At 35.2% G+C, this 22,120-nt stretch overlaps 1 protein-coding gene across 5 annotated transcripts in view; it reads left to right on the top strand.

The window, feature by feature from the left end:
• The window catches only part of LOC145686776 (netrin receptor UNC5C-like), a 773,553-nt gene extending 753,715 nt beyond the window's left edge, over positions 1 to 19,838 (top strand). For all 5 annotated transcript variants that reach the window (XM_081760434.1, XM_081760431.1, XM_081760432.1 and 2 more), the window contains 5 exons: positions 1,720 to 1,866; positions 4,587 to 4,760; positions 6,604 to 6,713; positions 10,176 to 10,277; positions 13,055 to 19,838. In XM_081760434.1, the coding sequence (XP_081616560.1) occupies positions 1,720 to 1,866; positions 4,587 to 4,760; positions 6,604 to 6,713; positions 10,176 to 10,277; positions 13,055 to 13,226 (705 nt within the window). In that variant the 3' untranslated portion in view covers positions 13,227 to 19,838. The remainder of the gene's footprint in view (positions 1 to 1,719; positions 1,867 to 4,586; positions 4,761 to 6,603; positions 6,714 to 10,175; positions 10,278 to 13,054) is intronic.
• Positions 19,839 to 22,120: the final 2,282 nt, after the last annotated feature.

Raw genomic sequence — 22,120 nt, 5'->3', positions numbered from 1 at the left:
CCTTTTCTGCACTATTGTACACACTATAGTCCACTACTCCACTTCTCCACTACACACTAAGTGTATTTGAACACTAGGCAAAATATTTGCGAATTATTCCCCATGTGCGGCTGTGCAAAACTCAAAATAGTTATAAATAAATAGGGATGAAATTGTATAATCTATTGCCATTTAGAGTGAAAGAAATGGAGATTAAAAATTTTAAATGTTTTTGTAAAAAGTGGCTCTTAGAAAAGGTGTATATATAGTATTTCAGAATTTCAGGAAGAAATTTCAGGATTAGAATAGAAAAGTAGTACTAGGTAAAATATAAAATATTGTATTGATTAATTAAAATTGTAAATATTGCATGTACGCGAACTTAAATTTTGACGTTGTCTATTACAACATCATGTTGTTTAACGACAATAAATTATTCTTATTCTTATTCTTATATTCGTGTCCGTCTTTATTTATTATTATGAATAAAGTGAAAAGTTACTCCATGCTAAAATTTGATTCTTTTCTGACTCTGTGCAGGTTTTTAACCACAGAATTCTCTTTATAAGTTCCGTTACGTACCGATTCCATTCTCAACTATTTTATTTATTTATTTATTTATCTTCAGATACAGATTTATGTCCATTTTACACTGAAACAAGGTAACAAAGTATATATAAAACAAAAACAAATATATATATGTACCACATTTACAGAGACTTTAGTTTGTTCCTAAAACAATTTTCAGAGTCAAAAATAGCATCTTACGATAAACTATTATACAATGATCTCAGCCTCAAGAATGAAGAATGTTGTATAATTGATAGTCTGGGTGTTCCATATGTTAGTAACGTATAACTGCGAGTAAGGCGAGAAGGTATACGAAAATTGAGAACAGAAACCAATAATCAGAAGTCAGTTTTTCCATTGATAATTTTATGGAGAAGCAGCAAGTCTGCCACCATGCTTCGAGTAAGTGGAGTCTGTATATTAAGTTTGTTTAGAAACTGTGTTGTATTAAGACAAAGATTGAAGGAACTCGTTGTTTGACAATGGCAAGGAAAAAGTTAAGGACAGAGTCAAAACGAAGTAAGTTTCAAGCACAGGTCATATTCCATATCGGTGAACAATATTCAATTTTAAGAGGTGCAAAAGCTTTGAAGAAAATACTGAGTGATTTGAGATCGTGAGTTTCAATAAATCTTCAAAGAATGCCCAGTATTCTCATAGCACTCTTCAAAGCAACAGCAATGTGATCAGCGAATGTAAGTTTCTTATCGAATACTACTCCAAGGTCTTTATCCCAAGTAGCAAGAAAGCTCTCGGCCAGTTGGCGCGTGCTTGGCTTTTGGCTTTCTACGCTTGCTTTGCCAACGCATGCTTTCATACAATCTGCCTTTTGTTGTACTTGCAAGCGATATTTTACTTCCATCACAGAGCGTCATAGCATCATTGGCCGTTCATTGGCAATTGACTTGCCACCATCGTAAAACGCTTGCGTCAAGCTTGAATGGAACACTGAATGCAAGGTGAAATCCAGCTTGCGGAATGCTTTCACGCTTTCCAATCAAGCCGGATGCAAACTTGTCGACTTCCATTGCAAGCGTACAGCAAGCCGTTTGCAAGTTGTCTCTGCTGCTAGGGATACGTCACAACTCTTTCGTTGCTTATTGTTAGTAAAAGTTCGTTTACTATAACTTCTTTCATGTCAAATATTATGCTAAAGATCTTTGTTTTTAGGGTGTCATCCAAATGGAAAAGAAGCTGGGTGGATGTCTAATGGATAAGCCAAAAACAATGCTCTTCCAAGATGGTGGTGCCAATTTATGTCTGAGCATGGAGGATATAGGAGCGGGATGGAAAAGTAAACCTCAAGCAGACTATCAGGTAAATAGAACTTTCTGTGAATTTATCAGAATAAGCCAACACTCTTTTGAACAACTTATTTTGTCCATGATTTTGAAATTTATAAAACAATCGAAGAGTACAGAGTTCATTCTAGCAAATTTCAGGCTCTCAATTTTGCTCTATCGCATACTATAAAGTAAAATTAAATTTTATATATACACAGGGTGTTCCAAAACAACACCGACAATGTTTGGGAGGTGGTTCCTGACACCAAGATAAGACGAAAAGTATAGACGAACCTGGGTGCACAAATGCTTCTTTTCAGAGTTATAGGCTGCCAAAAACGTAAAAAAATGAACTTTAATAGCTGCAAAACTATGGGACTTACCGTAGTCGGGTGAACACTTCACTTAGGAACTAATATGTGCGCTATCCCAAAATATATGTTTCAGAATCCTGCGGTACTCAGGCAGCAATTTTTATCGAGGTAGTTTGGCAACAGGGATATAATTTGAAGTATTCACGAACTACCTCTATAAAAATTGTTGCGGAAGTACTGCAGGATTCTGAAACTTGGAGATGGGTTAGAGATCCTGACAAAGCTCCACTGCAAGCTAAGCCGGGCTGTGATTAGAAATCTTCCGCTGCTCCACTGCAAGCAGAAAGAGAAGTAAAGTTTCCCACAAGGCTCCACTGCAAGCTAAGGCTTTGGGTTTGGGTAGGTACTTCATAGAATCTACTCCAAGCCCAGAAAGGGGATTTGACCAGTCGAAACTGATGAGTGTCTGTGGAATCCCCTTGGTTATATAGACACTCTAGGTGAGACAGTGGCGTTGTTGTTCTGTCGTCGTCTACAGCTATAGTACTCGATAGTAAAGTGCACATGGTTGTTGTTTGTCTCTTCCCGGTATTGGTTGTATATGTTAAAACTACTAAATGAGACGCATGCAACGATATCAATATCAATTTTTATATAAAGTACATTTTGGACTTTGTTTTTTTCCCATTCTTCTTCAATTTGGATAAAATAATTTTTGCAGTGCAAAGAAGAAGTTGCTTTCCCAATCGGTCCTGGTTTCGATTCTCGTGAAAGGTACGAATTGAGCAAATATCATAAGATAGTTAGAGAGCAACAAGTTAACATATAGTGAATTCCAGTCTGAAAAGCCTGAAAAAAGTGATGAAAGCCATCGTCCAACTAGATGCGTTTACTAAACTAAAAGCTGATTGGCTGGTGATAATCCATCGTAGTTTGCAGCAAAGGGAAGTTTGTTTTATTGAATGTATATCAATGAAAAAAAAAAAAGTATATTTTCTGATTTTTTATAGCTTATCGAAATAGACAACACATTCTTCGTTAGAGTTGCCGATTTTCGAACTAAATCTGTTAGATTTTTGCTAACGGCAAGATTTTGTAGTTAGTGGCTAGTGGGTAATGTTTACTACAAACTCGTATGTCTAGGATCAAAGCAGGACCTAGTTCACATGTACTAGTTTCCTAATATAAATATACAACTGATGAAAAGTTTTATGACTGTAACTTTTCGTAAAGTTCTGATAAATTAGAAGGAACAGCTGAAATATTTACAAATGACGTTTACTGTCAATATAAGGTTTCTGTTTCACACTGTTTCATAACTTGTAAGGAATACTTATATAACTTGTAAGTATTGGTGAGGAATCTACCGATAAGTTATCATTTCCTTCATAATAAATTAAATCAAAGTATCTTAATTCTAATTTTAATTATATTTAAGTATTAAAAGTATTAAATAAACAGTCATACTTCTACTAGCAGAATACCCGTTCTTCGCACTGAGAGAATACGTTTCATTTTAGACATAAAGAGCTAAATTTGGATTTAAGCGGCATTGGAAGTGTTACTCTTCATCTCAGCGACCCCGAAAACTATGGATTCGACATTAATATCGGTCATTTTAGATAATTCTTTATATTTCTGCCCCTTCCCCATATTGCGGGGCTGAATTTAGATTTAAATGGCATTGGAAGTGTTACTGTTCATCTCAGCGACCCCGAAAACTATGGATTCTGCACTAATATCGGTCATTTTAAATTATTTTTATATATTCCCCCACTCCACATTACGGATCTGAAGTTGAATTTAAACGGCATCTGAATTGTCACTGTTCATCTCAGCGACCCCGGAAACTATGGATTCGACACTAATATCGATCATTTTTAAATATCTCTCTCCCCCTCTCCAAGTTGCGGGGCTGAATTTGAATTTTAAGGCGCATTGAAAATGTCACTGTTCATCTCAGCGACCCCGAAAACCATGAATTCGACACTAATAACGGTAATTTTCGATTATTTGAAATGCCTTCTCCCCTCCACTTCCTGTAAGTTGCACCGTCAAAGTGAAATGATAAAAACTATCTTAGGCTCGAACCTCATCTATATTGAGGATCGGTTGGGTGGTTCAAGAGTTGTGAAGTCACAAAAATAATCACTTTCGTTTTTATATATACAAATTAGTGAAATTACAGTAGGCTTTAATCATTATCTAGTTGATTTTAAAATGTAATCCCACCAGTGGTGGGAAGTTTTCATATTTCTAACAATGTTCGTTATCCTTGCAAAGATAGAATTTTCATTTGTTGCTTATATCTGCTTAAACTATTATAAATTATGTATTGACTTCTGTGGTTGGCAATGATTCAAATATGCTACTGCTATCATTCGGTTATCCTTTTATTATTGCTATATCTTACATTTTATTTTATTTATTTATTTTTCAGGAAATTCCTTTCCAGCACGTTTGGAGCTCAAATCACAACCATCTGCACTGCTCATTTACTTTAGAACGAGTGGACCGGCATGCTCACACTGTCGCCTTCAGAATTCTGGCCTACCAAAAGGGCAGTCAGACGCATCGCCAAATGTTCCGGATCAACACTGATCTCAGAACAGTGGTAAGAATACATTGGTTAATTTAAATAATATATATATATATATATATGAATTTATCACTGTCATATCTGGTCCCTGTCTTGTTCAAAACTTGTAATCATTATTTGGTGAACTGGAGGATTTATTTCAAATAATGAGCAAAGTTGTACTTACCAAATCATCCAAGTAGCAACTCGAAACACAGGTGTTTCAGTGACGATTTTTCTCTTTCTTCAGAGCATATTCTTTCAGAAATCTACGCCCATACGGTGTTTCGACATTAAAGTTAAGTTGTTGCTTATGTCCGTATTTGTCCAACAGTGAGTGCAATGGAGCAATTGCCACTGAGGAATCAGTAAATTGGTAAGAGTTAATGTTGGTGCATATAGATAACACAATACCAGGAAAATACTGTAAGTGTCAGGAAAGGAATCTTAAGAACTTCACTTGAGTTACCTTATTAAATATTCCTTTATGTAAGGAAAGTCTTCAATAATGTAATTTTTCAAACAACGTCAATTTCTTTAAGGTATGCACTGAAAAAAAATCACTAGAACGTCTGAGTCTTAGGACTGTCACTTGGATGCTCTGGCGATTACAACTTTGCTTATTATCATGTAATTATTACTTTTCACTATGGATTTGTATTATAATCTGCAATGTTCTACAATTTGATAGCTTTAGTTTTTTGGTATATGCAACTCTTTTTTTGTGTGTGTCTAATAATCCATTAGGTGGAAATCGATTGCATCAAGTCCGTAGCCAGGAAGATAATAGAGTGGGCAGTGTCCGCCTTAAATTGTGTTTTTCTCCCCCTCTCTCTAAAGCAGAATGTTGGAGAGAATCTTTAAATTGATTCAAAATCAGATCCCACTCTAAAGCAGTACGTTGGAGATAATCTTTAAATTGATTCAAAGTAAGGTGCCCCTCTGAAACAGAACTTTAGAGAGAATCTTTTAATTGGTTCAAAATCAGACACCCTCATTCTAAAGCAGAACGTTGGAGATAATCTTTAAATTGATTCAAAGTGAGGTGCCCCTCTGAAACAGAACTTTAGAGGGAATCTTTTAATTGGTTCAAAATCAGACACCCTCATTCTAAAGCAGAACGTTGGAGAGAATCTTTAAATTGATTTAAAATCAGGTCCCACTCTAAAGCAGAACGTTGGAGATAATCTTTAAATTGATTCAAAGTGAGGTGCCCCTCTGAAACAGAACTTTAGAGGGAATCTTTTAATTGGTTCAAAATCAGACACCCTCATTCTAAAGCAGAACGTCGGAGAGAATCTTTAAATTGATTCAAAATCAGGTCCCACTCTAAAGCAGAACGTTGGAGATAATCTTTAAATTGATTCAAAGTGAGGTGCCCCTCTGAAACAGAACTTTAAAGGGAATCTTTTAATTGGTTCAAAATCAGACACCCTCATTCTAAAGCAGAACGTTGGAGAGAATCTTTAAATTGATTTAAAATCAGGTCCCACTCTAAAGCAGAACGTTGGAGATAATCTTTAAATTGATTCAAAGTGAGGTGCCCCTCTGAAACAGAACTTTAAAGGGAATCTTTTAATTGGTTCAAAATCAGACACCCTCATTCTAAAGCAGAACGTTGGAGAGAATCTTTAAATTGATTTAAAATCAGGTCCCACTCTAAAGCAGAACGTTGGAGATAATATTTAAATTGATTCAAAGTGAGGTGCCCCTCTGAAACAGAACTTTAGAGGGAATCTATTGACGTTTTAGAGTTATGGCAGTCTTATTCTAGGATGTAAAATGTTTCGATTCGACCACTTTGTGATCATGGTATAATATAATGATTTTTTTCACTTGAAAGATTTTTAATCATTTTTTTTTTTTTTAAACATAACAGCAAACACCAGTGAGTCCTGCACCTTCAAGACCGCCAAGAGCTTCGACTGTAACAACAAGCAGCGGATGTAGTTCCATGGTTACACTAGAACCAGCTTCACCACCGTTCAGGTGAGAATTCTGATATTTAATAGTAGTAGAATATGAGATAAATACTTGTTCAGCGTATGTAACACATTGTAATACCTCAAATCGCTCACTTGCTAACGTTCCTCGTCGATTTCTTCTCCAATATTTCGAATGAGACACTCGGTCACACATCTTCAGAGGTACACAATAGATTAAGTCCTTTTCCACACCACGATCTTCAGATTGTTTTTGTGTCTCAATAGTGGCTGTCAGTAGCGTAGCCAGGATGTGTGTTTGGGGGGGGCCCAAGTGCTGTTATAGGTACATATAGAAAAATTGCAAACAAAAAAATATATGAACATAAAAATATATAAAAAATTACAAACATCAAACTACCAAAGTACATTGTCGGACCTCTTTGGGGGGGGGCCCGGCCCCTCCGGGCCCCCCCCCTTCCCTACGCCACTGGTGGCTGTTTATGAATATTGCGCAAAATGTTATCGATATTTATGGTCGCCTACGTTTCCCAATAGTTGTGCATTGCTCTTATTATTTTAAGAGTCTTCATCCCGGCGAAATTAAAATACCGCTATTTTACAGTAATTATGTGATATCTTTAAATAGACAAAAGATAATCGAAATGTGGAACAAGAGCGCCCTAGACAATATTATTTTACATGAGAAACTGTTATATCGACTCACTTATCTGCTTTCGATTTCGAGCCATTTTGAAAATCGGCATTTATTTTCGCGTTTCTAAACAACTGAAAACGGAAAGCCACTAGGTGACTTGTGATAACGGTACCTCATGCAGAATAATATTGTCTAGGGCGCTCTTGTTCCATATTTCAATTATATTTGAATCTGAAGATATCACATAATTACTGTAAAATTAGCGGTATTTTAATTTCGTCGGGATGAAGACTCTTAAGAAAAGCAATATTATTATTAAAATACAGTGAAACCTCTCTAAAGTGGACAGCCGTGGGGAATCAAAAATTGTCCGCCTTAGAGAGGTTTCAATTTTTTCTTACATAAATCAGTAAACAATGTAATATGCAATTAGAAAAAAAAAATGCATATTACAAAAATGTTACTGTACCTGCATTATCCTCCACCATCCAATACTCTATGCTCGAGGCACAACATGGAAATAATGTGTTATAATTCTCTGCAGTTTACACTTATCACTATTTACTACGTTTTTGAGATAATATGCGCACCCACGGGCAAAAAGTATCAAATTTGTCTTCTGCTTGGTTAGAGATTCCAGCGGAACAATAGAATAAAGTGTCATCCCAAACGGCAGGCAACTGTCAATCACTTTTGTGTCTAAAACAGGTTAGGTGGGAGTGGAATGCACACAAAGGACATGAAAATGTTGTTAAACATATAAGCTTCGTCTGGGTTGCTGAGCAGACAGTTGAGGAACAAAATGGTGACACATGTATGAATTACTAAAAACGTATTTTTACAGTACTTTTCAACCTGTTTCTAGAGAAAGTGTCCGTAATACAGAGGAAAATAATACCTATAAAAGACAGAAAAGACTCCGTGTCCGTACTAGAGAGTGTCCGCTTTAGAGAGATTTGCCAATATGTTTTTCCTATTACAGTGTGTGGGGATTAGAAAATGTGTCCGTTACGGGAGGTGTCCGCTTTATAGAGGTGTCCATTAGTAGAGGTTTCACTGTAATAAGATGAAGTCGAGCGAAACCGTGCATGCCTGTTTAACAACAGACTTATTACCAAAGAAGCGTTGTAAAACAGTTACCGCCCATTGTAGAGGGAAAGACAAGATGCAGTAAGAGTTCGAAAATAAATTGTGCCGAGGGAGGGGGAGGGGATTGCAATTTCTTTCTACGAATACAGTATGAATGATGTCATACGGAATGAAGTCATACGGAAAAGAAATCCTGCAAAATGTCCGCAATAACATGTGGAAGTACTTGCTGGCGATATGAACTGTTCAAGGAGTTTTATTACTGGCATAAGCCGTATTTAATGTTATATCATGATAAACATCATCTTCAGTAGGACTATAAGGAATTACAAATAAAGTAGATAAAAATTTAGAGACGTTATCTTGATATTTTCCGTAATTTTTTACTCCAGTAGTTTACGCTTAATGGGATCACTGGCTGATAGAACCTTCCGCTTATTAGGATCAAAATTCATGATCTCAACACAGTCTTATGAAGCAAAAACTATCTGAAGAGTATATAATTTACTTCGCAAGTTGTGTCCAATGCAATTGGCCTTTCTACTAAGGATGCTGGCTAGAAGCGTCTTCTTCTCCCCTATCCGTTTAATACATCTTTGTTTGTTACTTTTTGTCCATTTTATTTTCTCCATCTTTCTCTAACACCACTTTTCGAAGCTCTCTAAATACTTCTTCTCTAATTTTTGATAATGTTCAAGTCTCTGAACCATTAAGTCCAATACTCCATATATAGCACTTGACCAATTTCTTCCTTAGTCCAATAAAAGGTTACTTGTTAAGAGTGACCTTTTCTTGTTGAATGCTTCTTTGGCTATGGCAATTCTCGACCTGATCTCTTTGGTGCAGTACACGTCTTTCGTCAAAATGCTTCCCAGATATTTGAATTGATTCACCTTTTCAAGTTCTCTTTGTTCTACTCTGACCCGTAAGGGCGCATTTCCACGGGATATTCTCATGACTTTCGATTTATCGATGTTGATTTCCATTCCATGTTATTGCCCAGTGTCAACTATTTTGTCAATCGTCTCCTGTAGTCTTTCTTGGGTTCTAGCTAGAATAACCGTATCATCCGTATTCCTTATCTTGTTAATGATCTGCCCTCCAATCTTGAAATCTCCAATTCCCATTAATGCTTCCTTCATTAAACATTCACTGTAAATGTTGAATAATTGGGGAGACATACTACATCCTTGTCTGACTCCTCTTCCAATCTCCATACTATTGGTTTCACCTTCATTCAAACGCAACTTGACTCGTTGCCCTACGTACAGGTTGTGAATGAATCGTCAGTCTGTCCAGTTGACTCCAGTTTCTTTGAGTATTTGCAGAAGTTTCATCCAATTGACTGTTAATAATATAATTTACTAGGGACGAAATCGATAGTCTGAACACGGTTCGGTAAAACTGAATGCAATGTATATTGTTATAATTATTATTTGTATTGAAAGTATTATTTATTAGTACTGGGGGATGGCTTAAACCTCTTTTGATCAGTGACAGGGAAACTGCGGCCCGCTTGCCGGATGCGGCCTCCCTGATAGTTTTATCCGGCCCGCGACATGATTTCTAATATGAAAATATGAAGCATGATGGTACTGGCTGCCATTGTTATTTTTAATAAAATGTATTGGTCCACCTAAAGCATTTTGTTTTCCTTTGGTTACCTTCTAAAGAAAAGATTCATTACTGTCTAAGACTAGCATAGTACAAGGGTATATATTTATGATCTACAGTTTATTCTCGTGAAAAGCTTATTTACATATGATATTTTTTCTCCTGTAGGTTCCATCGTTCACTAAGGAAACAATTATGTCAATGTCTTGATCCTCCTAATGCCAGAGGTAACGATTGGCGTATGCTGGCTCAGAGGTTAAAAGTTGATAGGTAAGTAATTCATTTATTCTCTGGTCTGATTTGCTTAAAGAAGTGTATTCCTTTTCGCGGCCAAATAACTAACCCACGTGGTCATGGTTACAATGCTTACTTTGAATAAAACCAGAGGTTAAATTGATTTTGGTATCACAGCTTTAACTAGTGAACCCGTCTCATATAGCCTCGTTAAAGTAACGTTAAAATCCAATCAATCAGATAATACTCTTAAGTGTTGAAAGCTATATATATAGCCTAGATACTCGATACTGGACATTAAATTACAATCGATGGAGAAACACTTATGGGTGTTGAAAAATATAACCTCAGTGCTAAAATGAAACAGTAAATTCCCATAAACCACAAAACGCTCGTGAGTATTCCAAGCTGAGATCCATGAGTGTTGAAAGTTTTCAATGAATTTAAAGAAACATCAGATAAACTAGAAATGAAATTTGTAATCATTACATTTTGATTTAGAGAACTAAATAGTTAAGATTCGAGTAAAATTTCCCGATAATAATTGTTGTATGTTCTTCAGTATAATTTCCATGCACAGTTTGACTTAGGTATAATATATATCTTCAACAGAAACTCGTGCTTGAAGCAGCAATATTATTCCGAAAGGTTTCGTGTATAATTCGTATATAAGTAGTTAAAATACAATTAAACCTATATTTAAGAAATATATATATATATATATATCCAACACGGAAATTGGAAGAAGCCTTTCTGACTCAAAATAATGGAAAATGTTTTGAGTTGAACTTCCCTCTCAGCAGCGAGGCTATTTGAGAATGAAAATTTTTGTACCCAGGATACATAAGATTCTTTTATATAAAATTTGTACTTTTGTTTATTTGTTTGTTGATGGCTTCTTTTACGTGGCGAAGTGAAGGCTCTGCAGCCTTCTCCGAGCACTTAACCATGTGCATACATTTTTTAAAATAACATTCATCATCATCATAGGTATTCTGCTATTATTGGGAGGTCACTTGCAGCAGCTGAGAAGCTTCCATGCTCCACGGTCTTCCGTTAACCTCTTCGTCTTCACGTACGATTTTTCTGTTTTAATATCGTCCCTTAATTGTAGTCTCCTTCGCCCTCTCCCTCTCTCTCCTGCCCCCATACCCTCTAGCACGTCCCTCATGATACAGTTCCTTCTTATCCAATGTCCCAACCAGTTTATCTTCCTCTTTTTAATAATATCTAAAATTGTTCTTTTCTTCCCTACCATTTCTAACACAGTTTTTATTCGTTTTCCTAGCTCGACCTAGCTAATTCTTTCCGTCCGAAATGCACAAAAACTACAGATAATTGAAAAAGAAAAGAATTTGAACCACATAAATCATGATATGCTACTTAAACAAATAGTTAAATGCTATAAAACATATAATAAAATAAAATACAAGAGAAGAAACATAAGAAGAAAATAGAAAGGCGTCTGTGCAGGAAGAATAGAATCCAAAGTAAAAATAACATGGAGAAGCATCAATTAAATATCTATAGCAATACTAAAAATATAAATATATATAACTATAGAAATTAACAAGGGTTATATAATTGAGTATGTGTTCATTCAAAGGTAATTAATAATCTGGTAAGACGAAGATACTTCATGTGCCACTCTTTCTTTATATTTGCTTAAAGAGAAGGGCATTCATAGGGTTTTTTGTAATGGCTACTTTTTAAGAAAGGATTGTAGGCACTTATAATAGATGCTGTTATGAAATAACATGCTGGTTTAAGATGGAAAATCCGGCATCTTTTGGGAATGCAGCGGAATAAGCATTGCATTTTCACATCTGTATACTACTTCCGACTTAAATATAGTGATCTGAAACATAGCTAATGGGCTAAGTTTCTTCACTTCTTCTCCTGAGCTTTTGTATGTCTATGTATTCTGCCCTAAGAAAGACTTTTAACCAATTTGCCAGTACAAATAGGCGAATAGAGCAAGTGTACTGCACCAGTTTTGCTTTTGTGTAATTTAATAATACGTGAAAAAGTGGAAATTAAGTGAATAAATGATAGACGTGAAGTGTGATTATGTGATTATGATATTTGTAAAAGAATAGACTTATATTTGATACAGTACTCAGATACTCATTTACAGGTGAATTAATATTCCTTCCCCTGATGTAAAGGGCGACTGCAGAAGCCAGTAGGACACCTTCTTGAGAATGTTTATGGTATAAGATCAACTGACATCTCGTAATCAAGAAACCAGTTACACACTTCAGTTAAAATTACCCTGATACCATAGCAACTTACATCTCATAGTAAAGAAGCCAGTTCATATTTTTATTAATATTGCTCTGATAGAAAGCTGATTTACCTTTTATAAGTATTTCAGTTAATATTTATCCAGCTGGCATCTTATAGCCATGAGGCGTTACACACTTCAGCTAATATTATTTTAATATGAGACTGATATTTTATAGTAAAAAAGCCCGTTACAGATTTCAGTTAACATTCTTCAGATATAAGACCGACTAGCATCTTATGCTTAGGAAAACGAGATACACATGTCAGCTAATATTCTTTTAATATAAAGCCATACGCTTTCTTTATGTTCAGTAGACGGCGCAGACCCGGACAGGTAGTCGGCTTCGATAATCGGAAGCAGGGAATCTGCTTCCTTTGTGTTCGTATTCTAAAATACAAACCCAAGCGATTAGGATCTTACTTTAAACACCAAATCCTGTCTCACATAATGCAGAAACAAAATGTAAGCTATAATTTTATCATATTGAACGATGTTATAATGTATTTTTCTTTTTTTTATTCAGGTACATAAACTATTTCGCCACAAAACCTAGTCCAACAGACCACATCCTTGACTTATGGGAGGCAAGGCATCGACAACCCTCAGCAGTGTTGGATTTGTTGAATGTTCTCAGGGGAATGGGTCGGTCGGACGCAGCATCGATACTAGAAAAGGAAACAGGTCCATGGTTATAAAATATTAATAATAATAATAAAATGCAAGACTAGTGTGCTTGTGGCCTCAAGAACTTCCATTTTGAAGTACATTCTTCCGGTGCGAAGTTTATCTACGAAGAAAACTTGTTTTTTTTTTTAAGAAAGTACTTTTAAATAGTGAAGAAAAACTAAGAACAAAAAAGTGTTAATAGTGTTCTTTTGTTAATTTTTTTATTTACTTAGGAAATTATAATGTGAGAGTGAAGACATTGTTAATATGGAACAGTCGATTGCTAAATTTTTATAGCAAGTGTACTGTCATACCAGTTAGTTTCTTTATATGTACAAAGGAAAAATCATTTCACTGTTGGAGAAGATTTATATTATATATATATATAGATATAGAAATATATATATATTATACATTATACATAGAGATGTTTCATATATATATTTTCATGCCATCTTTTCAAAGGACTTCGTGAAGAAACTTTACAACATGAAACAGGAAAACCAGGACATATTTCGTGTGTTCGGTTTTATTTGTTTTGGTACGGTTTGAGTGTATATGTGCTTTTGTGTAATTTTTAGAAAAAGCATGTGTGTGTATATTTGACCTAAGTGTGAATGTGATCCAAGAGCGCATTTGTTTTTTTCTTCCGCTGTATTGTTCACTAGAAAAGACAGATTTATAAGACTTGAACGTATTTGTTTTTTTAATTTTTTTTATTTTTTAAAATTAGTAAAATAATTTATAGCTATTGAAGAGTTTTATTGCAACTCAGTGCATTTTAAGGACTTCCATATATTTATATAAAGTGACAGTGTTAATTTAGCTTGATAAAAGACAAAAGTGGCGTAAACGATTCTCAAGTTTCAGTTTTTTTAAACAAAATCTAAAAAGTTCATGATTTTGTGCCGTTTCTTTTTTTTTAAATAGTGGTAAAGTGTAGAAACAAAATATGCGAAAAACTTTGTTGTTAATTAAATATAGTTTTTGCTTTGACTTGTTGAAAGTCATTACGCAACAAATGAGAAAAAAGTATGAAACAAAATGGCCACAAAATATATAATTGTTTTATATATATGTGTGTTTTTTAGAGTGGCCTTAGAAAATGGTGACCACAATTTAGATATACAAGATGCACTTTCCTTTCCTTTCTTGTTGCGTAGCATACGTATGAACTATGCATTTTTTTTTTTGTTTTTGAAAAAATCGAGAAATAGCAAAGTAAGCTTTACAGCAAATTAAAATTGGTGAGTCTGCAAGCTTGAATTAAAATACAGTCAAATTTTGAATCTCCAACAAGTCTAACCTAAAATTGTATTGGTTCAGGATGTGCATTTAACCTTGGAGTAGCTTGAGGTAAAATGAATATATATATATATATATATATATATATATATATATATATATATATATATATATATATGCAAAAGATGATAGGGTGTTACACAATATTTTGGGAAGAGATTTCTCACATCAAGGAAAAAGTTCATATGGACTTCTGGTCAGAAGTGATAGATAGTTTCGTAGTTACAGGGTGCCAAAAACGTGAAAAATTATCTTTAAAGGTCCATAGTTCCACTACTATAGGACCAATCCTAGTCAGGTCAAGACATCACTGAGGAACTAGTATGTGAACTATTCAAAATTCATCTTTCAGAACCTCCAGTACTTCCACAATCATTTTCAGCGAGGCTGTTTGGGAGTACTTGATCACTCTCCACCTACCTATGTAAAAATTAGTATACAAGTACTGAAGCATTTTTAAACATGGATATTTGGATATTTCACATACCAGTTCCCAGCACCGTAACTTAGATTTTTCTTGGGGGCGGGGGGGGGGGGCAAGCATTAATACGTGTATTTGGGCTCCCTAGTAAAGTTTTTCCTAATTCTTGGCTCCTCTCTTTTCATCTTACTCTTACTCTTTATGGGCCCCTCGGAGCCTGTGGACCCTTCCGCACGGCAAGGTCTGCGGGGCCGTTAGTTACGCCCCTGGTGCCGTTCCATACATGAGAAATTAATAAAGGGAACAATATTGACAAATCTCAAAGTCATACGAGTAAATATTATTTCTAGGGCCCCTAATATATATCGAAATGGGCCCACGATTCATTTTTGTTTTATTTACCTTTTGTGTGCTGTTTTGTTTATGTAATATAGTGAACCTGTTTGATGCTTCATTTATGATTTCGTGTTCATATCGTATATGGAATAAGAAAATTTTGTCTTAAAATGACCCCTCCTCGAACGGCAGGAAACTTCCATGGGGGTAGTTGCTCTCCCTGCTCCCCTCCTCCACAAGTTACGGCCCTGCCAGTTCCTCAGTGGTGTGTTGACCCGACTACGATAGATTCCATATTCCATAGTGAAGCTATGAACTTTTAAAGTTCACGTTTTCGGCACCTATAACTCCGAAACTATCCACTTTTGAGCACAGGTCCATATGAACTTTTTTCTTATTTCCACGTGACTATGAGGGTGGAATCTAATAGAACAGTTGAAAGTTTTTTCTATTTTAAGCTTGAATTCTCCAAGATGTAAACTTATCTATTGGTTATTCTTTTATTTCAATTTTGCATGGCTGAATAAGATTTACCAGCACTATTGAGAGTAATCAAATGTAGCATGAGAATATATCAATGGATTACATTTACAGTGATTAGTTTTAAACAGTACACCCTGTGTATAGTGTGATTTTTGTTCACGAAAGTTTGACCATTGGCGTGTACACTATACGGGTATTTGAGTATGTACGGTATTTTGAAAATACAATACACAAGAATGAAAGTTATCTAAATTTTTATTTAGAATTTAACATAACATAGGAAATGTTTAAATATTTTCAAAACCCAAATGTGTCTGATTTTCTACTCATGTCGCAAATCGTACATTTGGTATGACCTGAAATTATGTTATGCATCCATAATTATAGCAGTACAGTTCACAGTCTTGCAGGGTATTAAAAAAAAATGACTGACACGGACAAAGTAGGAATTAGATGCATTGGAATGTCAGCAGGTGTGAAAAGATCAATGTCAGAATTATTTTACATATTAAATATTTTCAATACTTCCAGCACATACTACAATCAAAGTGACTCAGACCGATTATCCGAATGACCAGTAGTAGGTTGAAATGTTTAAAGTATTAAATTGTCATTAATAAGTATAAATACTGGCACCGGATATGTTTTACTTAAACTAAATCCAGCAGTAATTTTACTTTGGTCCCTATTATTTCAACTTCTAACATTTAAAGAAAGCAATGCGCATTAATTATGTATTCTATCATCATTATCATCAGTTGCGCATGATTATTATTGCTAACTTAATACATTTTTAGAAAGTATTTTACTAGTTTATTATTGCTGACCATAGAATTTGGTTAAATACCATGTAAAATATTGCTCCTTTTGAGGCAACAATACTTCTCAAGGTATTGCTAATTCTCCAAATTCAGTGACAGTAGATCAAATATTTCACACATAGTTTTTGTTTCTGAAAAAAAAAAAAAAAATCAGAAGAATCCGCTGCTTTGCGTACCAACTCGACAGTAATGATATATTAAACTTACCTGATAACTTCTAACTTAAGAATGTACTACACGCATTGACAATATTTTAAGCTAAGGGAATTATAGTCATGAACGATTCTCCAATTACGTAGCAGACGGCTCTTGAGGAAAATCACAGCGTTGAAAATTAACATTTTATTGCTATAAGCTAAGGGATTTATAATCGTGTTGCTGTGTGAAGCCATCCTCCAATAACGTAGCAGGCGGTCCTTGAGGAGAGCTACAGCGTTGAAAATTATTTCATTGTTATAAGCTAAGGGAACTAGAGTCGTGTCACTGTATCAACCATACTCCGATCACGAAGCACTACCGTATAAAGCAGAAGACAGAGCATTTGTCGTTGATATGACTTCATGTCCTTGAAATTACTCAGTTGTTGCCATGTCACGCCAATAAACAAAAACTGTACAACCGTAACTGATTGTGGAGGTTTAGAGATGCGCTCTAAATTGCAACAGAGCATTAACTTCATATGCTTCTAGGTCAGCGAAGGTAAACAAGTGGGTTCGCCCAGGCCGGGAGTAACAGTGGCGAAAGTATAGTGCACGTATCATTGCTACAAGCTGTATAAAATAGTTAGTACATACATTTATCTTTTCTCCCGTAAATTCTAGTGATAAATGGTAATCTTTAACGATGTAACTTCTTTCAAGAGCCAGCAATGGCATGTGATGAGTTAACCACATTCGTTTTGTAGATTCGCTGCTGTTGCGTTAAAGTGGTTTGATTTGATGAAGGGGCTACGGAGAGGGGAGACTTGAGTTGTTTTCTGCATTACCTTTAGAGGGTTGCCAGAATATAATCAATGCAAATCAGTAGACATAATAGACACATTTTTTCTTGTTATTTGCACACGATTGTTGTGATTTGAAAAGGACACTGGAAATATCAGAAAAATTACCATACGAAGTATTTCGATCTGATACTGGAGAAACTATATCATGGTTTCCACCGACCTGATAAAGTCAAAGAATTTTAAGTACGGATTTTTACTCATTTTTCTTTCTGCCTTACTCGGCTATTTCATAAAATAGAGGAACCCTTAGTCTTCGGGAAAATATAGTTGCTTTTTGACATTATATATGGAACTGGAAACGTGTAAATCTTGACCTCGAAAAGTCGGGGAACTAGTGCACGCCAAATAAGTTGGAACTCTGTATATGTAAAGTATTAAAATACTGTAAATATGAAAAATTCTAGACGTAGAGGTATTACTGTTAATCCTTTCTTTAAAAAAAAAAAAAAAAAATCTTTAATGTTCAAAGTTTTTTTTTTTTTTCACATAGAACAATTACATTTGTAACCACCTGGATAGTTTTATGATAATATTTAATCCCGTGCTTTTATAGCTTTACGTTTTCAACGCAAAACCACTCAAGTTCAATTTCTCCTATTTGTTTCCTTGCACAACTTGTATTAACATGCAAGAATTTTGACGTCGACGCAGTGCTTTTGACAATATTGTCATTCGTCTGACGTCACTTGTGAACAATGAAATTAGTTTCCAATCTTGCAGTCTGCACAGATACATGAAACGGATAATAAACAATTTTTCACCTTTCCGTACTGTATTTTTAAAATACTTACATACTCGAAAACAAGAGAAGTGTTTACGAAAAAAAAGTAGGAAAGATCTTACTATACATTTTGTGGAGTTTAAACTTGCCAGTATTTTCCATCAATGTAATGTATTGTACAATCTCAAGTTACGGTTGACTATTCTTGACAGTACTTGTAATATTCCGTCATGTACATGTCGAAGTATGGACAGTCTTTTTTTTAAAAAAAATGGCCACCCTCCTTGCTTTAAAAGAACATATTCAGGCAATCGTGCATAGGAAATTCTATTTCTCTGACTCTAAACAAAGGTCACTCTCTTTGATTTAAAAGCCCATATTCAGGCAGGCATGAAGTTCTATTCCTTTGGCACTAAACAAAGATGTCAATTGGCCAAAGAAAATTCAAACTTGTTTCATATAACTCCGACAATTTTTAAAAGTCTAGCACTTTCCAAAAATACGTGAGTGGTCAGGTTCTTTTGTACAAGACTGTACATAAATCGTCAGTAATTCTATTTATTACCTGTACCTGATCTTCAGATTTTAAGCTTACCCAAACTAAAAATTCTACAACAATTCTCTCCAAAGTTTCGGAATCTTCAAACTTGCAGAACAAGCATATGTTATTCGAGTTCCACAAGTCTCATGTATAAAAAACGTTGAATGCTGGAAGCTTCCTTGCGTTGTGGGCTATTTATGCTGAGTATGTTTTGACAATGAGTGATGTGATTTAGCTGCTTATTATTAAAGACACCTGTTAGAGTAATGCACTATATTTTTTTTTCTAAAAAAATACTAGAACGAACATAAGGACCTAATGTGAGATACAGAAAATTGTGTTTATATTGTAAAAAGAAATATGTCAATTAGTATTGGACAAATTTGTACAGATTTCTGGAGATATAAGTGTTACAAAAAAAAGGTGGTCATTTTGTATAAAATAACTAGAAAGGTTAAGAGAAAATCAATGTACTTCTTTATATTTGAGAGAGAAAGTAATGTAATAAACTAACTGTTTTTTTATATATATACAGACAGGAAAAAAGAATTGTACGGATATTTATATAAACTTACAGCTAAAAATAAATATGAACAGCTTGTATAGAAATTATTAAATTGTTCCGAGCTAATTGTAGTATAAATATATATATAAATATATGTTTGTCTTCCAGCTTGTCGGTTTTTTTGTTCAATATTTGTAAAATAAAAAAAAAAAGGTTGAGAAATGTATTTAAAATAAAGGAAAACCATTATGTAAAAAAGAAAGTATTGTAATATGCAAATTGTTCTTTTTGCTGATGTAGCGGCGAAGGTTTCTTAACCAATTTAATTGACTGACTTCTTTATGTTTCTGCGCGCTGCTTGTATGTTCTGTTATTTTTTGCTACTAAAAGGAAATATACAACAGAAGATTGTAAAGAAACAATATAGGATAATACAAGTGCATTGATTTGCTGAGAAACAAGCATTTATCCAAAAGTCCACATGTTAATAAACACTTACTTAATATTCAGGGTTTCATTCCTTATTATTTTTATCCGTAATTACATTCCTTACACCAGTAGTGGACTCCAGAAAGGAAATTTTGGAAGGGAAAGAAAAGTATATACAGAGTGATCCAAAAAGTCATGCAATCCATGGAGGGCTATTCTTTATTGCCGCATTAATATCCGTTAATTTGTTGTTCTTGGTGAGAACAGTTGGTCTGCCACTTCAGGGGACATTTTCGTAAATTAATCGAAGATATATTTAATGTTTAGTATACTCGGAGATGCCTTCCCGCCAATTTGTAGGTCTGCATAGTGTACTGCGGTGATTTCGTAACTCAAAGTCGTTATGTACTCTTCCAGAATGAAAATTCCTTCCTCCAGTATGCACACCACACTGCTGTGGTACCGTATCTAGATAATCACCACCTGTAAGGTCTGCTATACACTATGAGATAAGTCCTAGGAAATATCTTAGGATTTATCTGAGGAAAAATGTTACGACCTATCTCGGAAATCCTACCCTTTTGTGTCATACACGTAACTGCACTGCAAATCCAACTGATATTGATATCAGGTGCTATATTGTTAAATTGCACTTCTCTTAAAAAGCATAAAAATCAGAAGATAAATTAGCAAAACATACCTCATTAATCCCTGCACCAATCTTCATTTTGTCGAGTATTTTTGCTCATTTACCCATATACGACTGGCGGGAAGAATACAAATCTGTTTTCACTTTCTTTCATCTGTTGTCGCTTAAATCGAAATCTTACGAATTTTCTTTCCGAAATACAGCGTGCTCTAAACAAGAAAAATCTTATAGGATCGTTCAGAACATAGGAAATGACATGCGATCTGATGCTATACTCGTTGAGATTTTTGTTTCTAGGAAAAATCATAAGATCTATCCTATAGTGTATAGCAGGCCTAACCTGCAAAAGAAGAAGAAAAGAAATTCCGCTGTGCGTTTCGTGACTTTTTAGTTCTTTTTTCGTGACCTTTTTCTTCTTCTATTACCACTACTATAACTTCTTTTACTATATGATGAAAGAATTAGCGAAAGCTTTTGTAGATACTAAAGTTGTGTATTGCTTTCTCTATCTTCTGCTGAGTAATTCATTTTCTATTCCTGCTTCGAGATTCCTGAGCCAAATATTTGTGCATCGGAACATAAGACTCGTATTGTAGCAGCGTAGACCGTTGCAAAGATGTCAACCATTGTGCGGGTCAGCTGTGAGTGCGACGAAGTCTTGTATTTGGCAACATTCGGTGAAGAAGCAATCGAAAATGGCAAGTTACGCGATGTCCCGTATCCTACACAATAACCTGAAATGGCTATTATATGGGAAAAGCATCGGTCACTGCCTCAGACTGCAGTTGATGAACTAAAGGAAGTTAAAACCAAAACACGCTACGCTCGTAGCGACGATCGGAAAACTCGTTTCATAGATGAAATATATTTTTTTCATGATTGTAGAGTCACACAACAGCCAGAATGATCCTGTGTATGCTTCTACCTCCCAACAAGGCCTCAGGGATCCTTCGGACTCACTATCCTACCTCAGTCATAATCTGACGGTATGTAGCCTACGATAGCACCGTAGTTTCGAAAAAGAAAGCACTGAAAACCTCTAACATAAGTACCAAACGATCCTGTTAGAAGACATTGTAAAGCTTCTTTCAATAACAAAGTGTGGAGCTTCCAACAAGATTCGGCATTTGCCTACAAAGCAAAACTTCATACAGGGTTGATTTCTCACAAATGTCTCTGACTTCCTTTAGGCAGCTGACTTCCTTATAGCAGCTTAAGCCTCAACCTACTGAACTATAAATTGTAAACAATGTGCAGGAAGAGTTATGTCACCATCTACAGCTTAATCCCTCTCTAGTGAAGGGAATGGGAGATACCCCGAAAGACAGTGTACAATGTCTTCGATAAGTGGCCAGAAAGACTTCAGGCGTGTCAGATGGCCATTTTGAACAATTATTGGTGTTGATGATACTCAATGATTGTGAATACTACATACTAACATGTCGTAGTAGGCACAGCGACAACTTTATGGATAGATGAGCTATTTATCTGGTCCAGAAAACTTAAGCAACTTACTGTTATCTCGTAGGAACGAACGCACGAACCGTCATTGTAACTTTGAGTGATCTACACACCGCTAGACCAGTGGCTCATTCGGAGCTACGATGGCTTAGTGGTAGAACGATCACCTATTGCGCGTGGGGACCTGGTTCAATCCCAGCTTTCACCAAGTTGTTTTTTTGAACAACAAACATCATGTGGAGGATCTA

The sequence above is a fragment of the Thermobia domestica genome, chromosome 5 (assembly GCF_964235325.1).
Source record: "Thermobia domestica chromosome 5, izTheDome1.hap1.1, whole genome shotgun sequence".
Classification (NCBI taxonomy): domain Eukaryota; kingdom Metazoa; phylum Arthropoda; class Insecta; order Zygentoma; family Lepismatidae; genus Thermobia; species Thermobia domestica.
Note: the sequence above shows the minus strand (reverse complement) of the source record. Positions and strands in the feature narration are given on the sequence as shown.